This window comes from Plectropomus leopardus, chromosome 11 (assembly GCF_026936395.1).
Source record: "Plectropomus leopardus strain MGB_pleo_1.0 chromosome 11, ASM2693639v1, whole genome shotgun sequence".
NCBI classification, from domain to species: Eukaryota; Metazoa; Chordata; class Actinopteri; order Perciformes; family Serranidae; genus Plectropomus; species Plectropomus leopardus.
This window is the reverse complement of record NC_142186.1, coordinates 8,053,439-8,079,354: the sequence shown is the minus strand read 5'-3', so window position 1 is coordinate 8,079,354 and position 25,916 is coordinate 8,053,439. Positions and strand designations below refer to the sequence as shown.

The following is a 25,916-nucleotide window of genomic DNA, read 5'->3' as shown; positions in this document are numbered from 1 at the left end:
CCACCTGTTCACAGCTGTCAACAGCAGGGCATTTACCTCGGCGCTGACATGCTGCCTCTCATTATCAGGGTGGTCTTATCGTAAACTCACCTGATGTGGCCTACTTTTAACATTTCCATAGAGAGAGGGCAAACGAGAGCCAAGGTGGTCATCCACTGATATGCCTTGGCAGCCTTTCTGTCACATATTAACAAGTGATAGGTGGGGGAGAAGAAGTTGTTTATGGTAATAAGTATGGTCATTATAGATTTTAAACATTCAAATGGAAAAACTAATGACACTTTTTAAACCTGTCAGATTGTGGGAGGCTGTAAAACTGCTGTGCCAGAGTTATCTGCGTCACATTGATGATGGAAAAAGACATACCCAGAGAATTAGGAACATTTAAAATTAAACACTTCTGCTGGTTATATTAAGTGTTACACAACTGATTTGTTTCAGGCTGTGGAATCAGCCCAGAGGAACTTATTTATTGCTAATGAGAAAAGTGAGTAGTGAGTGGAGAGCCAGGAGAATGTAGGGGGGCCTGGCTTACATTGAGGGGAAAAAAATGTGCTTCTGGGTAGCAGGATGGACTTGTTTTGGTAAAGAAGGATGAAGTTTATGACACATGGAGGCAGAACTGCTGCCTTATTTATTGTCTCATTAAATTGTGGTTAAATGTGATGTAAAATCTAATTATAGAAAACATGTAACAGCATTATACAAGGATTTATATAGATGAGATGGTTGGTGAGGCTGTTGTAGTACTGTACTGTTTATGGCTGACAGTTGTGTTCACTGACAGGCGGTGTGTGTGACGGACGGAGAGAGGATCCTGGGGCTGGGAGACCTGGGCTGCTGTGGGATGGGCATCCCAGTGGGCAAGTTGGCCCTGTACACAGCGTGTGGAGGTGTGCTGCCACAGCAGTGCCTTCCTATCATGCTGGATGTGGGCACAGACAATGAGGTAAGAGCTGAGGACTAAATATAAGTGACAGATTATTAACATAACAATTGGCAACTTACATTACATAGAACACTTTATTATCTTGGTTTAGCCTGTTCAAATGCCAAAATATGCGAATTAGCACTAGAACAAGTGATGCAAGGACACTGGGACCTCTGTAGGGGGTCCAAATTTTTTTTCTGTAAAAAAAATCTGTATGTTCTTGCTTTTTAATGCAATCTGGCACCTAATTAGCATTCAGAGTATACGCCTCAATAATTGAAAAATTGAAATGTGTACTGAAAAAACTCTTGTTTAATTTCAAGATGAAATATGAATTGTGATGTTACAAATATTAGCAGTTAAGTAAATCAGTAAATCAGCATCCAATTTGAACTATTATTGAACTTCGTCAGTTTCTTATCCTGCATCAGAAATGGAGTGGGAATGGCATCTGGGGCTCCAGCCTTGAATGTGTTCTCAAAAGCTCAGAATCTTTTAGGTTATATTATACCTTTAACTTTGTGTCATTTAGATAATTATATATGCCCATATCCTATCCTGTCCCCTAAAGAAATCTAATATAATTAAAATGACTTATGGAAATCAGTCATCCAAAACATTTGTTGTGTTATATTTTCAGAGTGATGAAGAAAGTTGGAGAGCAATAAATACTAATCAGGATGTAGACATTACATTTGTTTTTTTAAATGAGCAACTATTATGTTCTTTACAACTGATGTACAGGGGTTTTTTTGCAATCTATTACCTCAAATGGCTTAAAAAATCATGCATATAGCTGCTGTATGGGAAATAAATCTCCCAGGATACACCTACATTTGAGCTGAGCCCCATATTACAACAACTGTTTCTGTCCACCTGGACATGAAAGCTCTGCCGTATCTACATTACTCTTCCTGCTGTAGCTTATTTTACTGAGCACTGACCATTAGACCCCCACCCCTCCCTCCCACCCCCCGTGTACACACGTGTGCACACACACACACACACACTCACACACATTTTGACATCCTGTTATATTACAAAGACTTTCACACATTCCTCACAGAGGAAAATGTCAGTTTTCAATTTATTTGTGTATGTGACAGGCACTGGTCTGTCTCATTCTGTGCACCACATTGCCATTATTCATTTCTGTTGTGTTGTCAGCATACAGATATGTCAAAAACAAAATAAGAGTGCTTACTACTGTGATAGTTGGTTTTGACACCCATGTGGAAGTTTGATGTAGTCGTTAACTGATTCTTATCAGATGTTTGCATGCAACACATCTGATGCAAATATGCATGCATGCAGTAAAAAAAATAAAAAGGCAACTTTTCTGAAAGCTTTAGTAAACAAACTGTTCTTCTTTTTTACCTCTATTTCAGAATTTTGGAAACATTTACAGGCTAGTACCTCAGTTCTAACCTTTAATCAAGTTTAGTGAAACTAAGACTGTAAAGGGAAAATCATTTGCTTTTTTTCCCTCTCTCGTCTCCCACACAGAGGCCAGAGATAAAGGTTAGCTTCAGAGCAGCAGGGGCTGGTAGAGTGTCTGTCAACTCAAGGTGGATTACATTAAATTAGATGAAACTCTAATCACCCCTGTGGAGAAATTAGGTCATTATAGCCCCAAGGAGTAATGATCGAGTATGCTTGGTCTTCCTGCTCACCTCTCAACTCTCCTGCCCCAGACCCTTCAACTCAAAATATTGCTCCAGCTAATGGAAGAGCCATGAGTACATAATGGCATGTGCCAGCAGGGAAATGCTCCTTATCCACCGTAGCCAGGTAGGCCTTGCCTCAGAAATCAGCCAAGAAAAATAACACAAATCTCACACTTTACAACCAGGAAACACCCTTTATATAAGTGAGGTAAGCAGCTCCATTGATGGATGCCAGCTGGGAAAACACCTCTCCCCTCTGCCAGCCTGTGAGAGCAGCAGCCAGAGCAGACCTAGAGTTGCCCACCTATGATCTCTGTTCTCTATGGCAACGTCTCTAAAAGATGACTCAAAATCTGGGCAGGGCGGCACGTGTGTCTGTAGCCTTAAACAGACTAAGAATAGTCCGTGTGCATGTCTATATATACACAACTTTCGGCCTCGGCTAAGGGCGTGGCAACCTCAGATGCTTGTGTGCCCAACACAGCTTAGCTTAGCCTGTCAGGAGCTCTACTTCATCCTCCAAGTCTGTATTCACATGACTCAGTCCCTGGAGTTGAGTTTCAGTCCAAGCACAAGTCTCAAAAGGATTAAGGATGAGAGATGTTGCTGGGGATAGATGAGTTTGCAAATAAAATTAAGAAATTTAAGTAATAGAACATATATGGAAGAGTCGTTGGAGCCTCTGTGGCAACACGTATATCTAATACACTCTTCATCAGAGTTCCCATCTGAAATCCCTTGCATTATATCAACAGAAACACTGCAGCCTTCCCAGAAAGTCCATAAAATACATATTGTGTTGCCACATTTGTCCTCCTCCTGCCATTGGAACTGAATTAAGAAAGCAAAATCTTTTCTCAATCTGCCAAGTCCTCCACCTCAGCTCTTTATCTTTATAGACCTTCAGTATATACTAGTTCTACCTTTTGACCGTGTCCTGTACTGGCACCGTGTCAGTTTCCACATTGACTTTACTGCTCCATTTGAATGATTTTGGGTAAGGGTGATAATACCATCTGCAGATTGGATTCTTGGGCTCACAGCAAGAGTTTAAGACATTTATGGGCATCACAATGCAACTTTAACAAGCTGTCCCATAGAGTGATTTGTTCCAATTGCTTCAGTCTGCTTTATATCTGCTGCCAAGATAGGGAAAGAAGAGAATCACTTTTTAATGTGTGTAGATGTGTGTAGATGTGTGTGCATGTGTGCGTGTGTGTGTTAGTGACTATTGATGAAGAGCTTGTTGCGGCTGAGATGGTGCTGCTGGACTCTGGCGCCTCTAGGAGCAGCGGCTCTACCTTTAGCTCTCTCCGGATGTCTGAGCTCCTTGCCCTACTTCTAAAGTTAAGCCCAGACACCCTGCTGAGGAAACTCATTTTGGTTGCTTTTATCTGCCGTCTAATTCTTTTGGTCACTACCCAAAGCTCATGACCATAGGCGAGGTTTGGAATGTAGATGAATCTGTATATCAAAAGCTTTGTTGTCGTGGCCAGCTCCTTCTACACCTTGGAGGTCAGATGCAACACCCTTGCCAGACTGCCTGTCCGCCTCAATTTTACCCTCACCCGTGATTACGTCCACAAGATACTGAAACTCCTTCGCTTGGGGCAGTAAATCTCTCCCAACCCAGAGGGGGCAATCCATCATTGGAACCATGGCCTCTGACTTGGAATCAATGACTCTCATCCTGACCACTACACAATGCAAACCACGCTGCATGCTGGAAGTCATCGTGTGAGGAAGCCAACAGAACCACATCATCTGCAAAAAGAAGAACTACGACTCCAATGTCCCCAAGCCAGACCTTTTCCTCCTCCCGGCTGCGCCTTGAGATCCAGTCCATGAATTTCACAAACAGAATTGTTGACATGGGACAACCGCAGAACTTGAATAGGAAAACTGGAAACTGAGAAAAGAGACTTACTTTATATTGATCTTCTTAACTCGAGGAAAGGAAGGCTTTATTTTACATTAACTACTGGTCCATCAGCACATAACAGAAATATGACAATCTTGCCTGCATACACACACACACACACACACACACACACACACACACACACACACACACACACAGAGAGAGAATATTACTTTTTATGCAACTTTAAAAGAAATAGCTATAAAAGAGATTTTGCTGTGCCTGGCCCGGGCCGACTTTTCCATTTTTCCATTATTCTAAAGAGATGACAGGCTAAATGAGTTGTAATGGGATAAATTGGCTGTCTCTCTATCTGTATGTGTCTTATGTGTAGTTCTTCTGGACTCGCTTTATGTGGGAGGCAGGCTAGCCTACTACCCCTCGGTTCACTGCCTCACTCTGCAGCCCTGACTGTGAAGGCCTGATGGGAGCAGATGGAGGTGGGAGGCTATGAGGTAGTGGTAGTTCGAGCTAATTATTAAAATGACTGTTATTATAGGATTATATTTGTCCTTGAGTGGATATGGGGTAGAGTGGGAAGCAGGCAGACATCCAAACAGTTGGGCAGGCAGAGCCCCCCAACCCCACCCCCCGACCAAGACATACTTGTTTTTGTTTTCTTTAAACAAATAGTTTGACATTTTGGAAAATTTACGTACTTGCTCTTCTCATCAAACTGTTGGCAAGAAAGTGAATTAGCTTATATCCCCCCAAATGTCACACTAATCTTTTATCAGATCATGAGGAGTCCCAGTGCCTTAAAATGTCTCTTCTTAGACATTTAGAAAGAGAGCCATTGTGTAGTTGTTATTTCTTCTGCAGAGGAATGTGGTAGCAGTGTAATCTTGTGTGAGAACCAGTGACCTTATCTCTTTCATATGTGCAGTACCTACAAAAATAACACATGTATCTGCAAGGAAAGAGGCAGAGAATCACACACACAGCATAAAGAAAAACAAACACATGTGCAGGGAGTCCAGTTGTTACTCCATCATCTCGCTATCTTCCTGGACTGTATCTGTCAGTGCATCCCTGCGCCTGATGTCACCTGGAATAACCTCAACACACACTCATGCTGAAATCAGAGCCAATGATGTCATCCAGGACAATATGCTGTTTGTGCATCTGTACTGGGTGGGCTTTCACATCCCTAGTATGGGTGTCTTTACCACAGAAAGGTCCAGGCTGTTCTTGATCTCTGATCTCATTACACAGCTCTTTAAATTATTTTAAATAAATGTTGCAGTCGCAAATTTCAAACTTAAAACTGCATGTTAAACTACTTAAACTCCCTCATTAAAAACCCAGCACAACAAAGGAGTCAAATATGACTTTATATTATTTTCCTGAAGTCCAGCAGCCATTAGTTTGGAAACATTTGCAACAGTGAAAATGGAGCTTCTGTTTCTCTAGCAAGCATGAACTATAAAGCCATACACGAGGACTAATCCTCTCTGAGAGAAAAGGGGCTGTACAACACAAAGGACAGCTTAGCCAATCAACAGTAGATAATCTGGGACAGAAAGACAACTCATGTCAACAGTTCAGCGCAGTGTCAACGAGGTCAGCCCAGTTGAAACTGACTCAGGACTGTCCGAGCCACATATTATGCAGATCTTTCTAATTCACTTTTAATGGGATATTTTGAGTAAAACAGTAAAACTAGGCAGAGCTGGTTATATATAAGCAAGATAATGTTCCTGCACTGCCTACTTCTCACCTAAAATGTTTTCAAAAAACATATTTTAGTGCCTTGTTTAGCTGTAATGGTGAGAGTTTGTAAACAGGAAGTGGGTGCCATATTGTTCCCTGCAAAAGACAACGGAGGCTGAAAAAACTGAGACCAAACAGTAAAACTAAGCAGCACACATCAAATATATGAACCAGGATTCTAGTACTACATGGCCTATTTCTCAAATGATTTCAGAAAAATATTTTATATTATATTTAAACTGTAATACAAAATCCTTTGTTACCATTTTGTCAAATGGATGTGTTCGCATTACTTTAACTACTAACGGGAGCGTTTGTTGGTCTTGTGAGGCCCAGTGCATTCTGGTAGTTGTAGGTTTTCTGTCTCTTCAGCAAAAGTGAATGTCACAGTCCCTTTTCTCTGTTTTCTCTTGCACCAATTTCAAAACCTTAGTTTTATTAAAAGTGAAATACTTCTTTAAAGGCAGTTTTGTCACAGCAAAAATAAAGCGGACTCGATTATAAAACAAAAACTCACCATCAATAAATGGCCCATTAGTTGAAAGTAAAATCCACTGCAGGGGTAACCAACTTTTCACAAACAATATTTATCTTTCTTCTTGCATGATCTTGCATCATTTCGTGAAATGACCACCAAAAGCTCTCTCTGATATCAATCCACCTCTCGTTGGGATGACATGAAAATGTTTTGCTTGTTTTGGTTACTGTTGTACTTGGCCACCTCCAACCTATTACTGCCCATTAAAGGCTGGCCAGGAAATGAGTTGTCAACTTCAAATAAATATTGCCTTATATAAAACTTTTGAGCTGTTCTTGGACATGGCAACTCCTTGACCCTGCCATGGAAAGGCGGTTCATCTTAGTGGCACCCTCTAATTATCCATCTCCAGAAGTAAAGGTCGCCTGTCCCAATGAGGCATGCCAGCACTCTGGATCAGTTTCTCACTTTTTGGGATCAAAATATCCTGTAAGTCAAGGAGTTTACAGAAAGAATAGAGTATAGCGCATAGATTTGAGTCTGTCTTCCTTAATGTGTCTAGGTAGAAATCTTCAGCGGGTTATACATTTAGACCAGCCGTGTTACATCATGCAGGAGCAGCCAGTCAAAGATCTGATGAAATATGTGCTGATACCCCAAAGCAAAGGCTATGCACAGTCTATTACTGCTAGGTTGCATTTACTTCCACCTAATTCATCAGTCTCACTCTCTCTGTCATTCTCTATGTCTGTCTCTGTGTCACACATGGCTCCCAGCAACCCCTGCTCTTAATTTTGTCCCTTCCCCGCTCTATCCCTCTCATTCTTCAAAATACTACATACAGTTTGTCACACATTTATATTTTTCATTTCAATTCATCCTTTTCCCAGGAACTCAGTGAACTTCCTTTAATTTTTCATTCTTCTCTCACTTGCCACTACAATAGTAACCCAGTCAAAATACATAATTTTGACGTAATCCAAAACTCTGAAGCACAGTGTGGCCGAAATGTTAAATCTTGCCACAAATTTTTAACAAAATACTTTTTTTTTTTTTTTATTAAGGCCAGATTTTAGTTGATTTCAGTGGAGTTATGATTTGCTGTACACTGACATGTGTGACCTGATGTGAAAGGAGGTGTTCCTCAACACTTAATAATCACACACATGGGGCAGGTCTAAAGTCAACAGAGACACAGGATGTGCTCTCGCTTTTTAATTTTCAGATCCTGCAATTGTCAAGACTGGACAGAAATCTTACACACAGTTTCTTACTCCCTGTTTCTTTACACTCTTTATGAGCATGCAGGCGATGAACAATCAGACACAAACACAGACATAAAACAAATATAATAGTTTTATTTTAGTAATTGAAACTTACACAATACTGCTGTTCTCATTAAATGTTTTATACCTCTGATGAAATTGTCCCATAATTTTTTTTCTTTTTTTCTTACGTTCAGCAAAGGGTAGTCAGTTATGTTAAAATTTGTTAGCTTGTATGACACAGAGGGGTTCATTGTAAATGACTCAGCTCTCTGAATGAGGTTACTGAGGTTTCACATTAAAGATAAGAAATAATACAAAACAAACAAAAAGTCCTGGCTCTAGCCACTTACAGGAGAACATTTTTTTCTTGGCACCAGAAGGAGTTTTGAATAGTATGAATAAATAAAATGACATCACCAAGGTTAATTTTACTTAAAGATTTTATATTTGTAACATCAAGCCTGTGTTACAAGCTCGGGCCAGTATGATGGAAAGACAAGTGGACATTTACCAGGCCAAGATTGTTTAATGAAAAGACACTATAAATTAGTTTTTTGGGAAGTGTAGGCTCCTGTGTGTTAGAAGCTTGGCGCATACTCAGAATAACAAGCATTATTTTCACCTCTGTTACACATTGATTGTTATTGGTCTCTTTACAGCCCCCCAACTTTATAGAAATGCAATCTTAAATGGCTGGAGTACAATTTAGTCTACAGACATAAACTTAAAGCTTTAACTATTTTGTTACTTTCCTGAAGAGAACTTCTCAATTTGGTACCAAGTATAGCATAAATAGGAAGTGTTGTTCCAACTTAATCTTCGCAAATGTTCATCATTATTCATATTCAAAGCCATAAAGGTTGATATTAAAGTCTGAATGCATGTAATTGCTCACAATTTGAGAAATGAGTGTACTGTTTGTAATTTACTTGCATCACATTGGAGAATTTCTGGAAATTAAGGTTTTACAGGGGAACTCCATGGATTTCTTTTTAGGGGCAGGGGAGTACTACTGCATAACAGAAAAAAAAGTATGTCTGATAAATTGCCCCAAGTGATGTCACTTGAGTCAGCATCAGTCGGTGAATACTACAAGAGTACTAAAAAAAAAAGTTGATATGGAGTTAGAAACAGGTGCTCTTACCAGACCTCTGTTGCAAACTCCTCATCTCTGTTTGAAAGCAAATTGTTTGGGGCTACATTAGTCGCTACTTTCATGACTCCCCTGAATTACTAAACAAACTGTGATTGGTTGAGATGCATTGTGGGTAATATAGGCACCAGTTTTTGACAAGAAGGAAAACACGTGGATTAAAAAAGCCTATTTCACTTGTTAAGCTGCATCAGTTTTTTCATTTTTCATCTTTTTTCAAAACGGTCAGTCGTTAAACAAGCCATGTTATAAGGAGTGCAATGCCAATGCCACTGGAATACTCTTGAAAAATTCCTCTCGTAGATATGTTAAGTAATCAATAGTTGCCCAGTGCAGTTTTAAAGACAAAAAAAAGTTTAGATGGAACATTAAAAACAACGTGTGCTCTCCCTCTTCTCGTCTTCTCCTTCGGTCTTCCTTTTAGTTTCATATTCTGTCCTCTCACCTGCTATTCTGTCCTCTGTGTGTTTTTGCAGATGCTGCTGAAAGACCCTCTCTACATCGGGCTGAGACATAAGAGAGTGCGAGGCCAGGCCTACGATGACCTGCTGGATGAATTTATGAAGGCTGTGTCGGACAGGTAGGATCATATCAACCTTCAATTGATCATTTGCCTGCTTCCCGTATGCGGCCTGTTATTGTCATTTTAATATATACAGCACATGGGGCTCTTAAACCAAATATGTCAAGCAGTTTAGCATCATCGGTGTGTGCGGTGTGATGGGATTCAGGGGTCTGGAATTTCAGTCGGAGATGGTTCGGTTTTACCATCTTTAAACTAAATTGTGGTTGCCAGTACAACCGAATTTCTGCTTACTGGCTGGTTGGCAACATGAGCCTATTGAAAAGTGATCAGAGAGCCTTGGTAACCATCAGTGCTATTGATTTAAGTGGCATGATTCTCTCCAGACGGAGGAGGGCTGAGAGCAAAGCTAACCAACTATTCAGAAGTTAAACTGTCAACAGCTGAACTGACTCTTGGCAGTATAGCAATATCTATTTTTAAACTATCCACAATCATCTGGCTTGCTTTTTAGTCCACACAAACACTGCCAATTGGTCAAATTCATTTTTTAAGGAATGATAGAGAGCTTCTTTAGTTGTAGAAAACAGCACATTTTAAAAAGCAATACATGATTAATCTGAATGCTTAGTATTTACTACTTAATTCACTGTAGAAGTGAACTCTGAGTAAGAGTTACAAGAACAATGGTCATCTCCTCAATTGCTGACTGTTGGGCTGGATGATTATTTTCATTATTGATTATTCCGGTCTTTATTTTCTTGATTATTTTAGCAATCATTTTATCAAGGAAATATCAGAAAACAGTGAAAAATGCCAGTGTAATTTCTCAGAGCCCACACTGATGTCTTCAAATGGTGTGTTTTATTAGACTAAGCTTTCAAAAATCCATCAGTTTGTTATCAGAAAAGCATCAAATTCTGTTATGTTACATGAAACCAATAAATGTTTGGCTAGTTTACTTTAAAAAAATGACCAGAACAATTTTTGATTTTTGATTTCCAAAATAGTTGCCAATTAATTTTCTGACCATCGATCTAACTGATAGAATGCTCATTGCGACCAAGCAGAAATGTTCAGAGCTGAAAAATGAAGCCAATATGAAGTGCCCAAAACTACAGTTCCTCTAATGACCACATGAGGCTGACTCCAAAACAGGGCAAATCCCCATAGACCCGGTGTTAAATTGCCTAACCCTATTGCAGAAATAAATATGTTTCCATGTAAAAGATGGTTTTGGTCTCTGTAGCTAATATCCCCCTTCATGACAATTGTACAGGAGGTACATTTTTTACATACCTTGCCTGTTTACTTTTTATTAAGGCTTAAAGCTAAGCATATTTAAGGGTGTGACACTAAAATATGACTGTCTGTGAGGGGTTACCAAAGTCTATGAGTCAGATCTACCCGTCGCTCCAACCTCTTGTTGAATTGTGGTTACTTCTGGCTCCAAAAAAAAGCAAGATGGGGGAGGCCAAAATGCATAGGCTTTAAAATGGCAGTCCACAAACCAATGTGTGACATCATGGTCGCTACATTTATGATTTTATACAGTATATGGTTGCAACTCTAGTAAAGAACTGTAGAATTCTGGTCTTAATCATATCAAACAACCCAAATCTTTTCAGATGGCGGTCCCTGAAAAGTTTTTTTTTTTTCAAATGGTGGCCCGTGACCTCATATGTGTCAGTTAAGGGGTTCTTTACATGAAAAAGGAGGAAGGAACCACTGGCTTCCAGAATATACTGAGCATGTTAACAGAGAAGCTTACAGGAATAGACCTCTGGTTTGTGTAAAAATCTGTATATCTGTATATATAATCTGTATATTTTGTCTCTGTGTTGACTCCAGTGTTCCCAGTCAAGGGAACGCATCCCATCATATCTTCCTCAATTACACTGGATGCATAATTCAGAATTGTGATGTCATGTGGACATGCTAAACCCTGTTTGATTCATTAGTGGATCACAGTGAGGAGACAGCTTTGGCTTGTTTGACTCAGAGGCACAGTAAGGCATTGAGTGTTTGATATTCCATATTCATTTGGGTTTCATACACTGATCTTATCTTTGCCCTCCTCTCTGAGCTGAAATTAGGTGAGTCATACTGCTTCCCTTTGGAATTTATTGCAGTACTTTCCTCAATGAGACTTTTGTATACCTTGCATGCATGCCGACACATATGTTTATCTCTGCGTCCCTGTGTGCCATGAAGCCATCACAGCCAGACACACATGGGCCTGGTTAAGACTCGACCCAGAGAGTCCAGAGTCCAGTAGGAGAAGCCGGGGTCTGGGCCCCCTCCAGCTGGCAACAGGAAGCCATGACTCTAATAACCGGGTGGCTTCTCAACTACAGGGAACAGCGAAGCTTTTTTCCCCAAAGGAGCCAGATTGGCGGAAAATGAGTAATTATGGGCTCAGAGATTGAATGAATGATTACAGCTCTGCAGTCCTTTAAGTAATATCCATGCCTAGTTTTCTAAGAAACTAAACGGGAACTAAAATACTCCAGATTGACTCGTCATCAATAAGCAGCAGGAGTCTGGGGGGATTTTTTTTTAATCCACTGTTCAAAAATGCTCCTCAGATAAAGAATGGTTCATGATGCAACTGAGCGTTTGATGTCTAAGGCGACTGCTCCTGGTGATAATCAGCAGGTGTTATCTAAAGCTTTTGTCTTCAGACAGAAATGAATTATCCCCTAATCTCATTGCTCCTGCACACACCCATAACACAAGGCTCTGCAAAGGTTTTGAACTTTTAATTTTTTTTTGCCAGTATTTTTTGTCAGGAAAAACACCATTTTCATCACACTCAATCCTCAATATATTCTTGTTGGTTTGTGCACATTCCTCTTTGAGAATCCTACTGCATGAATCTCATGAGAGGAAACTGGAGGGATGTGCAGGAAGTGAAAACTCCACACAACTGCAGTCAGTAAGAGAAAAGATGTGTTTTAGTCGCACAGCAATAAACCATAAGATTTTAATGGCTCCTCACCAGCAATAGCCGTGGCTGGAGGCATTATGTTTTTGGGTTGTTCGTCCGCCCATCCCATTCCTATGAACTTAATATCTCAAGAACTCCTTAAGGGAATTTCTTTGAATTTAGCACAAACCTCCACTAGGACTCAATGATGAATGGATTAGATTTTGGTGATAAAAGGTCAAGTTCACTGTGGCTGCCCAAAACATGTTTTGGGCCGTAACACATGGAACGTATTTTGAAAATTTCACACAAATTTCTAGAATAAATGATGACCTTACGACATTTCATATCCAAAAGTTCAACTTCACTGTGACATCATAATGCTCAGCAAAAAACATTTTTCTGACTTAGTCATTCTGATATCTCAGGAACAACATGCCACTTTTGTCAGTATTCAATATGGCATAAATGCATATGCTTTTGGTAGCGTGCAGTTTTTAGTATACCCTAAAAAGATTCCTTTTTTTGTTGTTGGGTTTTGTTTTTTTTGGGGTTTTTTTGTTTTTTAAAAGTAAAAAGTTCTCTACCAGTAGCCACATGGTCCATTATGATTTTTGATGCTTTCAAATGTTTTGATAAGATACATTAAGTTATCTTATTATTTTTAAGTCAGCAGGAGTTCTTTATAAAGTAAAACTGCAATAGGTATTGGGATAAATAATGTTAATACTTTGATGCTTTTTATATCAACAAATTGAAAAGCCATTTACACATGCAATAAATGATAGTAACTCAATGTACACATGTTTTTTTCTGTGGGTCCATTTTATTACCAGCTCTAACAAGCTAGATTAATAATTCTGAACATATTTTGTGTTTCAGCAGAATCTATATTTTTCTCCAGTGTTTAAAAACTGTAAAGTAAGTGTAAAACATTGTGGTTTTTATGGCAGGTTATGTTCCAGACAATTTCTAGGCCAGGTGCAGTTACTCTCTGGAGTCTTGCAAGAAACTATAAAAGAAGGAAGGCTCATTGCGTCACAGTATTTGAAGTTTGCACTGGTGCCACTTCTATTGAAGTTAATGGAGGGGGGATGACAAGTCCTACTATAACCCATCATGTCTGTGCTGATCTCCAAACAGATAAGTCTTTGTCTAGCAGCTGCATATGACATTAGCTCAGCTTAAGCCCTGTTTGATCCAAAGTACTTACATCATGATATGCATGACCAGACGGGGCAGGTCCGACCTATTATCGCTGACCTGATCTTTTTTTAGTTTCCGGTTGAGTCCTTTAGTTGTTGTTAGGTTGCCAGGCAATCAGCAGAAATCTCCTCATACAGCCAAGAATTAGTCTGGCACCCCTTCCAAAACAACAATATGCTGTTTTTACAAACAAATGAGATATTAATGTGTTAATTAGGGATTGAAATAGTTTAAGAGGTGCTAACAGGCGGATTCTCTTCCCCTTGGATGAAGCTTGGCTAGCTGTTTCCAGTGTTTGTGCTAAGCTAAGCTAACCAGTTGTTGGTGGTAAATGTGGGCGCAAAAGCGATAAAATATATTTCCCAAAGTGTCAAACTCTTAAACGGTACTTAGAGGATTTTTAGACTTTAGGTTGGTGAAATTAAATAATTTTTTATATCAGAAATGATTGTTCAGTATTTGATACAGAAGGCTCTAATCTGAGTAGCATGCAAAAAATACACAAATGCCCTTCACCATTTTAAACTCTTGGCACTGAGACAGTAAGGAACTGAGAGACAGACTGATGGCTGGATGAAAGGACCAACAGAGGAGAGAGAATGCAGAATGCGTCTTTGTCTTTAATGTCGGCTCAGGGATTTGAGAAATAATGTGTGCTGAGAGACACTGGCTCTCAGGAGAGAGAGGGGGCTGGGGATTTATTAAGGCTCAGCCATGAAGCCATGAAGCCCTGTAGGGACTGTGGTAACAGTCAATGTGTGTGTGTGTGTGTGTGTGTGTGTGTGTGTGTGTGTGTGTGTGTGTGCGTGTGCGTGTGTGTGTGTGTGCGCAAACACATATATACATGCTAGTTGGACAGCTGTGTTTGGACAGAGCGCCCTTGTGTGTGACCTTCTTTGCAGAGGTCCTCCTTGGTATTGTATGGGCGACTAAAGACTTACTTCTCCTCTGCTTATTGCCCCCCACCCCCACCCCACCCCACAGTGTTGGAAGTATGTACGACATCCACCTACTTCCTATTAGCTGGAGATTCAGATTTCATCGAGTCTCAGATGAAGCCAGATTGTGTTTCCTGAAGGAGCTGGGTCACTCGTTAACTCCCCTGTCTTACAGATTGGCCCAGACATAACACCAGGGTCTGAGTGATTCGCCACATGGGAAAGTGTCTCGTGTCTCATACTCTTTTTCATACAATCAGACATTAATAATAATGTCACAAGGAGTTTTTCTCAATATATTGACTGGTCTGGCACTAAGCATCAAGTTAGTACTCTAGAAAACAATGAGTTTAGGTATTTTCCTTTCTTTCCGCTACAGGTATTGCAGTGGCACATCATAAATCACAGCAAAATAAAAGTTTTAAGGACAAAGGGGCTCTGTGTTATGCTGCATTATTTTCCAGATAGTTTAAAAAGCACCATGGCAGGAAAGGTTACCGTCTCCTCTGCAGGTGTCTTGTCTGCCGGTCTGGTCATTTTCTTTTCCCTGTGGTCTGCAACGAGAAAATTACTGAAATCAAAACACCTTCATTGGTATGATAATTATATAGTATGTCTATATTTGATGAAGGATAGATGAATACAAACACTGCACTATTTTAGAGAAAGAATCTTGCAGTAAGTGATGTGATGTGCCAGTACAACTTCACAAAGGTGGATCTTATATCTTCTGAAAATGCACATACAATGGTTTATATGACATCTCATGAATTAGCGCTTCATGAAAAACATAATATAAACTTAACATAAAGTTTTGTAGGATAGCTTTAGGAAAAGAAACACCAGTCTCCTGGGGGAAAGTCCTGTGTTTTTTGACCCATTCACCACCCCACCCTGCCTCCTTACATAGACTTTTATCTCCCTCTTCTCTCTTATTAGCACACTGGTCGTGTGATTGCAGCTGTCCTGATTGTATGGGCTATATACAAATTGTGGTGCATTACTTCTGCAGGTAAATGTTCAAGAAGTGTATGGAACAGGCCACTATAACTAAAACCTATTTCACATGAGAGATTTTGACTTGTGTTTATTTCACTGGTCTGATGTGGGTGGGTTTTAGCAAATTTAAGTAAGAATGTGATAACGTGTCAGTCAAATCTAATCGAGCCACAACCACAAAATCTTGATGAAGCAGATTAGCTGACTTTTTGGGAGTTTGATTGTTATTTAGTTTGTAATACAATGATAAGATTATAGAGAGATAGTTAATATTTGAAGCAAAGTTTTCTTTGTTGACCACTTGGGGACAACAGAGGCAAATTGTAGACACAACACTGCAGTTTCGTGTTTACGTATTCAGCAGATTCAGAGCAATATTACATGTTTGCGGCTGCCTGATATGTGCCCAAAGTTTAATATTTGGTCTTCTTTTAGATGTTTTGCACTTCACCATCCACAAAGACAAATATCTATCTCAAGCTCCTAAAGCCTTCACTTCAATATTGACCAAGTAGTTGCTAACTTTGTCTGTCTGCTGTTTGGTGCTGAGCAGATGGTGTACTGTGGGTTTTTGGTGCTTTTTGTTAAAACAGCTGGCTGAAAAAAAAAACTACATTATAAGAGGGAGAACAGTAATTTGCAGGCAAGGAAGCCAAAACAATTGGCTAAAAGATACTAAAATGTTCTGTAAATCTGAATCGACCTGCAGAGTTGAGAAGTAGCTCTCTGTGAGTTAGCACTAAGAGCAATCACATACAAGTCATGATCTGTTATTGTTATTTATTATAACCATTTGCCATAAAGAAGCCTATAGATTGCAGTGGAAGCCAGTAACTGTGATTTAGTGTGTTTCAATCTATGCAAACTTTCAGCCACTTTGGGCAAGTCAAGTAAACCTTTATTTGTCTGCAGAAGGGCAATTGTGCAGCAGTGAAAAAAGCAATAACATAAGAACAAAAACACACACAAGGCAATTTAATGCAACATGTGATAAAAAGTTTTTTAAGAAAAATTAAAAAGTAAATATGTAAAATATGAATTCCAATATATATTTACCAAGCATGGTTGGGTGCTCAAGCTTATATTACCCTTTTCTGTTGGAGTTAAGCAGTGAAATGGCTGAGTGTAAAAAAGATTGTTTGTATCTGTTGGTTTTGGCTTGTGGGTATTTGAAATGGAAACCAGAAGCCAAGGTCTGAAAGTCAAGGTGCCAGGAGCGTCAGACAGGTTGGTCATGAATGAATCAGTAAGTAAATAAAGTCTGTGAGTGTGCTGCTGTCCAAACTGCAGCTACAAAGTTGTTTGTTGTTTCCCATTTTTCCCCAGTTACCACATGCAATCACAAAGGTCATAGCTACCACAAAGCTGCATCAGGCAACTTTTATGAGATTCACTTTCAAGAGACAAGCTAGGATTTATATTTCTGCTCACAATCTGAGTCATCTAGTCAACGGTATCAGAAACAAGAGTTTTTATTGCCACAGTTTTACACCCTTAAGCAGGTGTAGGCAGGATTGTTCTTGCCAGTTCTCTCATCCTAGTGAAAGATGTGAGTGCTTTCCCACCAGGCCCTTTTTGGTCTCAGAAGTCACTGAACAGACACTGCTGTTGACAAAGCACTGGACAAAGAGATGGAAAGTGATCACACTGCCAAATCTCAACAGCAGGGATACACCATCTCTTTCTTTATTCACAACAGCCATTAGAAGGGGAACAAAGTTGCTGTTTTGGCAGTGGAGTTTGCAATATGACCTGAACTTTGTTTTGAGCTCAGAATTGTTATGCCCTCATCTTATTCCACCAGATATAAAGTAATTATCTCAAACATTTTTACATAAATGTATGTGAAGTCACTATCTGTCCACAAGTTTACACAAAGGTGTAGCGTATAAGTATATTTATTATGTATGACACTTGATATCAAAGGTTCTCCTCTAACACAGGTTTTTAGTATCAGATGGATCCATTGGACCCAAAAACTATGTTACTGTTTATCAGTATTTTGACATATATTATAGCTTAAAAGGTCCATTCCCTTTTTCTATGGGCCCAATGTTTTGTTTCCCTATGAAAAAATAATTTTGAGTAATTCATATTTAAAATCTTTTTACAGTGTTTTACTTGTGTAATTTTCAGTCTAAACATTAAAACTGTATGGTATAATTATTTGATACCATAAGTCATTGCAATATTGGCACCTTTAAAACATTTATTTCCACTTTTCTTGTGTGGTTACCCAGTGACAGTAATCCCACTATTCAGCTGGCAGGAGGAGCATTGTACGATTTTGGCGTTCCATTCAAAGGGGCGTCAAAGAAAGACAACAGACTTTTAGACAGAATAGGGACAACGAACATAAATGGCCTCCAAAAGAAGCTTTGTTCTAGGCAAAGCACACACACACACACACACACACACACACACACACACACACACACACACACACACACACACACACACACACACACACACACACACACACACACACACACACATTGTCAAAAATACTCCCCTCTATCTTTATGGCTAGGGCCAGAGACCAAAGAGCTTTCTTCATTGGGAAGATGTTCCTTTCTTTCGGCAGTACCACAACCACAGATAGTCACTCTGTAGTTTATTTTCGGTGGATGCCCATAAAAATGCATGTGTTCACAGCTCAGTCATTCTCAGATCTGTGTCAGGAGTTTCTGATCTTTCTGGGCTATCATTTTAAAATTAAACAGATGTTTGATGGGTGACATTGTTTTTTACTCACTTTTAATTTGAAGCCTTCAAACCAAATCCTTTGTCTTTACTGAGAATACTTAATAGCATGTGAGAGCAACTTCTGCAGAGGACTACACTCCCACATCCATCTTTTTGGACTCTTGAGCTTCCTGCACAGGCAGCCTGGTTTCTGCGTGAACTGGTGTGACCTCTCCAGTAGCGAGTTGCACCAAACCATACCAGAGGGCGCTGCGTTGGCAGCGGAGCAACGCCACATCTATCCTCGCCTGTCGCCTGTCTCTGTCTCCCTTAAAGGCTGAACACAATGAAAAGTTTATAGCTCCCTTCTTGGCCTCATTATTCCTCCTCTTCGCACAAGCTCTCGGTGCTTTAGTACTGCTCGCTGCTTGATAGAAAACACATTTCCCTCCTCAGCGCTACTGCCGTGTTGGCAGTAAGTCAGCGGGGCTGTCAGTCTCTGTATTAGGAATCAGTGTCTTGCAGTGTGGCAGAGGGAAGGATAAACAGTGACCCAGCGATGGCACTCTCTCATCAGGACATTAAGTTTTATTGTAGCTGAACTCAGTTGCTTCTTATCCTGCATTTCTTTCCTGCCTCGCTTCCGCTTACTTTCATCCTCCTACTGCTGAATGTTTAAGCAGTTTAGCAGCCGCTGTAACGAGTGGGAAAGAGCTTTGGTGAATCATACAATAACAGTGCAAACAAGAATCCTTCTCCTTATGAGGTGGGGTTTTATGAAAAGACTGAAGAAGTAACAGACAGAGAGAGGAAGATAAAAGATGCATGAAGAATAAAAGTGTGACATCTCCCCCTTCTTCTTCTTCAGTTAACTGCAGAGCTGCAGGTGTTGGGGGGGGGGGATTTTCAGGGCAGCTTGGCCTGTTTGCTTGGCCAGCTCCCAATTTCTTCCGTCACTCACTGAAACATGATCCCTGGTGTTTTTAATACAGGTTTCAGACAACCTCACCCTTTCCTCCCATTGTTTCTAGCTTAATAAAAGTTATACTGCTCATCTTTACTTTCAGACAGTCACACCATTGAAAAGACATTTGTGTAGCTATTCCAGCTATCTCCTGCTTTTGTCATCGTATTGCAACAAGTTGTCTGTTTTTTCATTTTGCTCTTTATGCAATTTCACCAAGTGCGAGAATTTTCCTTAAACATAATATCTTGAATAATTTAAATCTCTTTGACTGACCGTTTGCAAAACCCCACCATAAACACTGATTGTCCAGTCACAGTTTGTCAACTGTAACTAGGTATAGCAGGCCTGTCAAGCTTTGGATTTCACCACATGCCGAAAAGGTTTTCATAGAGTAGTAATAAGAGCGATATTCGGTATATCAAGAGCTTGACAGGTGGTCTTTATTTATTTATTTATTTTTTTTATTTTTACCTTTACAACAGCAATAACCAGAGGCAAAGGAATGATTGAAACAGTGTGTTTATCTGCTCTATTTCAAACTGTAGATACTGCTGTAGTTTTAGATCTAAGCCAAAAAAGAGTCCCATTCAGCACAACCAGTGTATAGTGGTCCTCCACTGTCTAGAAACCAATCCTACCATAATTTAGAATTAGCTGGGTCTTTTATGGATTTTTGGAGGTTAACACTCCAGCAGCCAGCAAAACTCACTGTCTTAGTTACTGTAATTTGTTACATTCACTTACACGGTGATTCATTCTCCTAAAACACTTTTCCCAAATCATGAAGTTTGCGTTTGCTTAGTTTGTTAGGTAGCCAGAGCTGATCAAATCTGGCGCTGTAGATGTCTTCAGTAATATATTGTAGACTATTGATTAAGAATTTCTTCAGCACCTGTTCTGCTGTTTGCTTTTCCGTCATCTTGTACACCTTCACCAGGTCCTTGCTTTTCCTCCAGCTGAAAGCCTGTCTTTCATCTTGGAGAGCAGCAAACATCCAGTAAATTCCTGAGCAAAAGTTCCACGTGTTAAAAGGCATGTGAACTTGGGATTCCTTTTTGTCGCTGCTGAATCTAATTTCCAGTCTCATAATGCTTGCCTCATGGGTTTTTTTTTTTGTTGTATGATGTTTTGGTAGGAGGTAGGAGGTGCAGACTTCTGTATGTTAAAGGTGGTCTGACAGCATCTCGTAAAATTGAACACAGCTGCTTTACTGGAAGACTGGGTGGGCTTCCTCTCCTTCAGATTTGGTGTTTTGTGATTCTACTCTTTTGTGGAGGTTTGACCTTCCTCACAGAGACCCATTGTGAGGTGCTGTCATGAAGTTGGAGAAAACAGGTGTCAACTTGTCACTTGGCCATTAAACGAAACATTGCACAAAGTTCTGTGGCTGTGATTTTCACTTTTGATGTGACTTCTGTTGAAAGAGATAATTCCTCTCTGTTTATTGAAACATTTTTAATATATCAATGCATATTCAGGAATTCCAGCAATTGTTTTAACTTTGTGCAGTAAGAAGCCAGCATCACTTCTCCTGATTTCTGTCCTGTGCTTTATAATGTAGTGGGAGAGTGCCCCCCTCAGGAGACTGCTCTCTCTGTATGTGTTCATTTGTGTGTTTGAGTGGGTGTAAAAGTCTATTAGAGGACTCTTCACTTTCTGAAATAACTATAGCTCAGTTTTTCCCCTTTTCTGTCTCTTAAAGTTCTCTATTAGTACAGTCAGAGTTAATGCAGCTCTCGTGTTTACAGGTATGGAATGGACTGTCTGATTCAATTTGAGGACTTTGCAAATGTTAATGCTTTCCGGCTGTTGAGCAAATACCGCAACCAGTACTGCACATTCAACGATGACATCCAAGGTAACTCAACGACAAACATAAAGACACACACAAACACACACACACAATCTTCTCTGTTCATTTAACCCATCCATTCTTTTTCTTGCATAAGAGTACAGGATGATATTAAAATATGAATATTTGTGTGAATAAATCTTGTTTTGTTTTTTTTTTTCAAGAGAGCTTAAACAATATTTTCATCCAACCATCAAAAATAGAAATAGAAAAATAGAAATGTAATGTGTAAGTTGTACATTTGATTTTTGTTTGAGAAACACCTCACTCAAGTATTTGTACTCACTTAAGTAGTTTGTTTATCGGTCTGATTTTACTCCCACAAATAATGGCATCATTGTGCACATCCAAATGTACTTTAATACTATATGAATAACTGAATGTTACCTTTTTCATGAACCTATTAGGAATGTAGCCAGACATAAATATGGAGTTGTAAATAGGTAGTTAGAGTGTAGTAGGTAAAAAACAGTAAAAATGGAAATGCATTTCTTTTTAATGTGTACCCCTAATTTCATTCTATGGGAGGATCAGTAAGAGTATATTAAACTGTGTTTTTCAACGTACTAGAATTTCTAACGTTTATACCATATAAAATGTCAATATTCAATACCATTTTTGATACCAAAGGGAAAAAAATGACATTGAGTCGATAAAATATAAACGTTTTTATTTGAAGATATTACTAACAAGGTTGGCAACAACAACTTTACTTGGTCAGTAGCACATAACATCAGTATGACTGTAGTTAACATTAACAATAAAAGAGAGCGAGAAAGTGCAGCTACCAGTGTATCGATACTTAATGAGTATTGAAACTGTTTCAAGTATTCAGAATCAATACGTATTGCTAATTTTTTTACAGCACTACTGTGTGTGTTGATATTGCTCTATAATTCTTTTTTAGGTACGGCCGCAGTGGCAGTAGCTGGACTCCTGGCAGCTCTCCGCATCACCAAAAGCAAAATGAGCGACCATACCATTGTGTTCCAAGGCGCAGGGGAGGTATGTGCAGCACACTGAAATTGAGATTGATTATTTGGCTAAACAGCAGCCACTGTGGCCCAAAGAAGTCATCAGAAGATAATGACTAATTGAATTCCCCAAGGTTGTTTTAATCAGACGGTTAAAGACATCGATGTCCAAGTGGTATAGCTTTTCAATGCTGACCAGGAGTTGCAGTTACTCATTCCATATCAGAGCTTTAATCCATACTTTTTAATGAATACTCAAATGTATATATATTTTAAAAACATCATTATGGCAGTTAAAATGGGACCACACACATGCAGCAAAATAAGAGTCTCCAAGAAGAGCACAGCAAGTTTATTAATTTATTTTGAGATAAAACCACTAAAAAGTTTATCTGCCATATGCCAAAATGTAGCGATAGTTTAGCAAAAGACGGAAAGTCAGGAGACTGCCTTAAAAATGTCAGCAATATCTGACAGCAATATCTAGCCAGCTACAACAAGAAGCTAAAGTTGGCTAGTGAGTGTATTGACCTGAGCATGGATCAGCATTTTCTGCTGATAACATCCGTACTTCCTTTTTTCACAATTAGTAAAATGGAAAGGAACTACTGTGATTTTTGTTCAGATATTCTCTTAGTGAGGTGGATGTGATTTTGCATGTTATTGGCATGTAAACCCAAAGCTGCCAGAGCCGGTATGGAGATGTCAGGATACAGCTCCTCTCCCCCTTCTCTGTTATTTATCTAGTTTTTGTCTTGCTCCCAGGCAGCGATGGGGATTGCTGAGCTGATCACCATGGCCATGGAGAAGGAGGGACTCACTAAAGAAGAGAGTCTGAAAAAGATCTGGATGGTCGATTCCAAGGGTCTCATTGTCAAGGTGTCTTGATAAAACACTGCTCATGTACATGGTGTAAATATGCTAATCCAGTGTAATTTGACATCTATGGCTGACTAGAATGCGTGGTCCCTTGGGAGGTTAAAATCATAAATATCACAGATTGAATTTATCAGAGCTTAAGAATCTCTAAGGGTGGATTTTCTTAAGCAGTTTGACATCAGAGTTACCTCCACATTTAGGAAGAAACATTTCCCATGGTTCAGTAATTTATACAACAGAGGTCTTTCCTAGGAATCACGGCAAAAGGCCAGCATAAACACCTGTTACACATCTGTTTTGTCCACCATATCCATTTTTGTCATCCCTCATTCCTTCTGTTATCTGTCCTTGCTTTCTCACTGCTTCTTCCACTCTACCAGCAACTTCCTTTTGTCCCTCTCCCCTCATCCAACCTCAACTTTTTATATACATTTGATATCACCTCCCCTTTTCTCTCTCTTGTTTCCAGCTGCACTTACAAGGAATCCTGCATTCCTTGAGCAATAAAAATGTTAGAGAGCAATGACAATGACTCAAACATAATGCTGTTTTTTGTATTTGTTTGTTTTGGGGTTTTTTTTACAGTATCTGGTGTTTTAACATGGTTTCATGTCTTTAATGCCTTTTTCAACCATCCTCTCCTTATCCTTAGGGTCGAGATCACCTGACCCATGAGAAGGAGAGGTTTGCTCATGAGCACCCACAGATGAAGAAACTGGAAGATGTGGTTCGGGAACTGAAACCCACAGCGATCATTGGTAAAACAAAGTCTTAATGTTTTCATAAGACATCCAGCTGGCCATTCTGATGCTTTGTGTTGAACAGAGGGTCAGGCTGCATCGTGTTTGATCGATAACACCTCCGGATTGTATACAAGGGTTTATTGAGTGAAAGGACTGATGGTAAATTTGTGGGCTTGAGTAAGAATATAAAGTCATGTTGGGAATGCTGAGGATGAGCCACAGAATTTTTGTGCTGTGATTAGAGTAGAAAGACTGAATGTATTGCACATTAATGGCTTTCTGTGTCAGGCGTGGCGGCTGTTGCCGGAGCCTTCACGGAGCAGATCATCACAGACATGGCTTCCTTCAATGAACGCCCGATCATCTTTGCCCTCAGCAACCCAACCAGCAAAGCAGAATGCACTGCTGAGCAGTGTTACACACTCACAGAGGTATAGTACTCACTCAGGACACTTTTTATTACTGTCATATTCTCATACACAGCAATGAGTAATTTAATTCTCTATAATGAATGAGTGAATAAAAGTAATGATAGTAATGATATCGATGATACTAATACCTTAATGTAAATCATTTGTTGCAGGGGCGGGGCATTTTCGCAAGTGGCAGCCCATTTGACCCCGTCACCCTGCCTGATGGGAGGACGTTCCACCCCGGTCAGGGAAATAACGCTTACATCTTCCCCGGTGTGGGCCTGGGTGTCATCGCTTGTGCCGTCCGAAATATTACTGAGGAAATCTTCCTCACTGCAGCTGAGGTAACACACTGACGTTTATATATATATATATATATATATATATATATATATATATATATATATATATATATATATATATATATATATATATATATATATATATATATATATATATATATATATATATATATATATATATATACATATATATATATATACACACACACATACATATATATATATACATATATATGTGTGTGTGTATATATATATATATATATATATATATATATATATGTATCTTTGAGCAAGATACTGGACCTCAGATTGCTCCCGATGATTTTTCCATCGTCGTGTGAGTGTGTTCAAGCAAGTTGCATCTTGTGTGTGAATGGGTTAATCTGACGTGGTGCTGAAACAATTTCAAGTGGTCAGAAGAATAAAAAATACTGTACAAGTGCCTGACAGCCCTTTATTTTTGTTATGAATTTAATTAATACATAAATTTGTTGTATGATCAGACTTGTGATCAATTACTCATGTTATCACTGAACGTCTACTAGTGCTCCTGATGATTCAGTAAAGGCGTATCTTGGTAATGTAATGAATTCCTGGAGCCTTTCATGGTGCATTATTGACAGTGGTGGAGGAAGTATTCAGACTTTTTTTCTAATAAAAGCACACTGTTAAAAACAAAAAAGCAAGCAGGTAACAGAGGCAGGTAACAGACGGTTTCCAACTATGACGAACTTACAGTGAAACAAAGGAAGTGGACCAGTATATGTAGTGCTGGACTGAGAAAGGGACTGAGATGCAGGTAAAGAGGCCAGACAGCCACAGAGCAGATGAGAGAAGTGGGAGCAGGTGAGTAGATGGGTGGGACAGTCAGGTGATGGAGAAAGAAGCAAAGTCCAAGGGCATCTGGTGGATGGAAAATGGCAATGAAGGGGGAACAGGAGATATGAATGAAGAGTAGGGGTGGGCGATATGGCTCAATATAATTTCACAGTATTTCAGGGTATTTTTGTGATAGCGAAATTCTTGATGATTGGACAAAATACAGAAGAATATTTTATCAATTTCAAACACATAGAACCTTAACAAATTAAGTGTTATAGTTTTAAATGTTAGTATAAATACAACAGTTTGCCTTTAAGTTTTTGTCATAGAATTAGTTGAGAGTAACTGAACTCGATCCTGCAACACAAGTCTCATATTTTGATAATCTATCGTAACATATTTTGTATTTACTGTTTAACAGGCTCTTGCTCACCTGGTGACAGACAATGACCTGGCAGAGGGAAGGTTGTATCCTCCTCTCAGCTCCATCAGGGACGTCTCTCTCAAACTGGCTGCTAAGGTGAGAGCTCGATGTGCATACAGTAAAGAACAG

At 39.4% G+C, this 25,916-nt stretch overlaps 1 protein-coding gene across 1 annotated transcript in view; it reads left to right on the top strand.

Moving 5' to 3' along the window:
- me1 (malic enzyme 1, NADP(+)-dependent, cytosolic) overlaps window positions 1-25,916 on the top strand; it is a 96,222-nt gene that overhangs the window by 69,591 nt on the left and 715 nt on the right. The window contains exons 5-13 of the mRNA XM_042490757.2: window positions 788-949; window positions 9,608-9,711; window positions 21,127-21,236; window positions 22,138-22,235; window positions 22,970-23,083; window positions 23,736-23,841; window positions 24,115-24,257; window positions 24,410-24,583; window positions 25,785-25,883. Coding sequence (XP_042346691.1) covers window positions 788-949; window positions 9,608-9,711; window positions 21,127-21,236; window positions 22,138-22,235; window positions 22,970-23,083; window positions 23,736-23,841; window positions 24,115-24,257; window positions 24,410-24,583; window positions 25,785-25,883 — 1,110 coding nt within the window. The remainder of the gene's footprint in view (window positions 1-787; window positions 950-9,607; window positions 9,712-21,126; window positions 21,237-22,137; window positions 22,236-22,969; window positions 23,084-23,735; window positions 23,842-24,114; window positions 24,258-24,409; window positions 24,584-25,784; window positions 25,884-25,916) is intronic.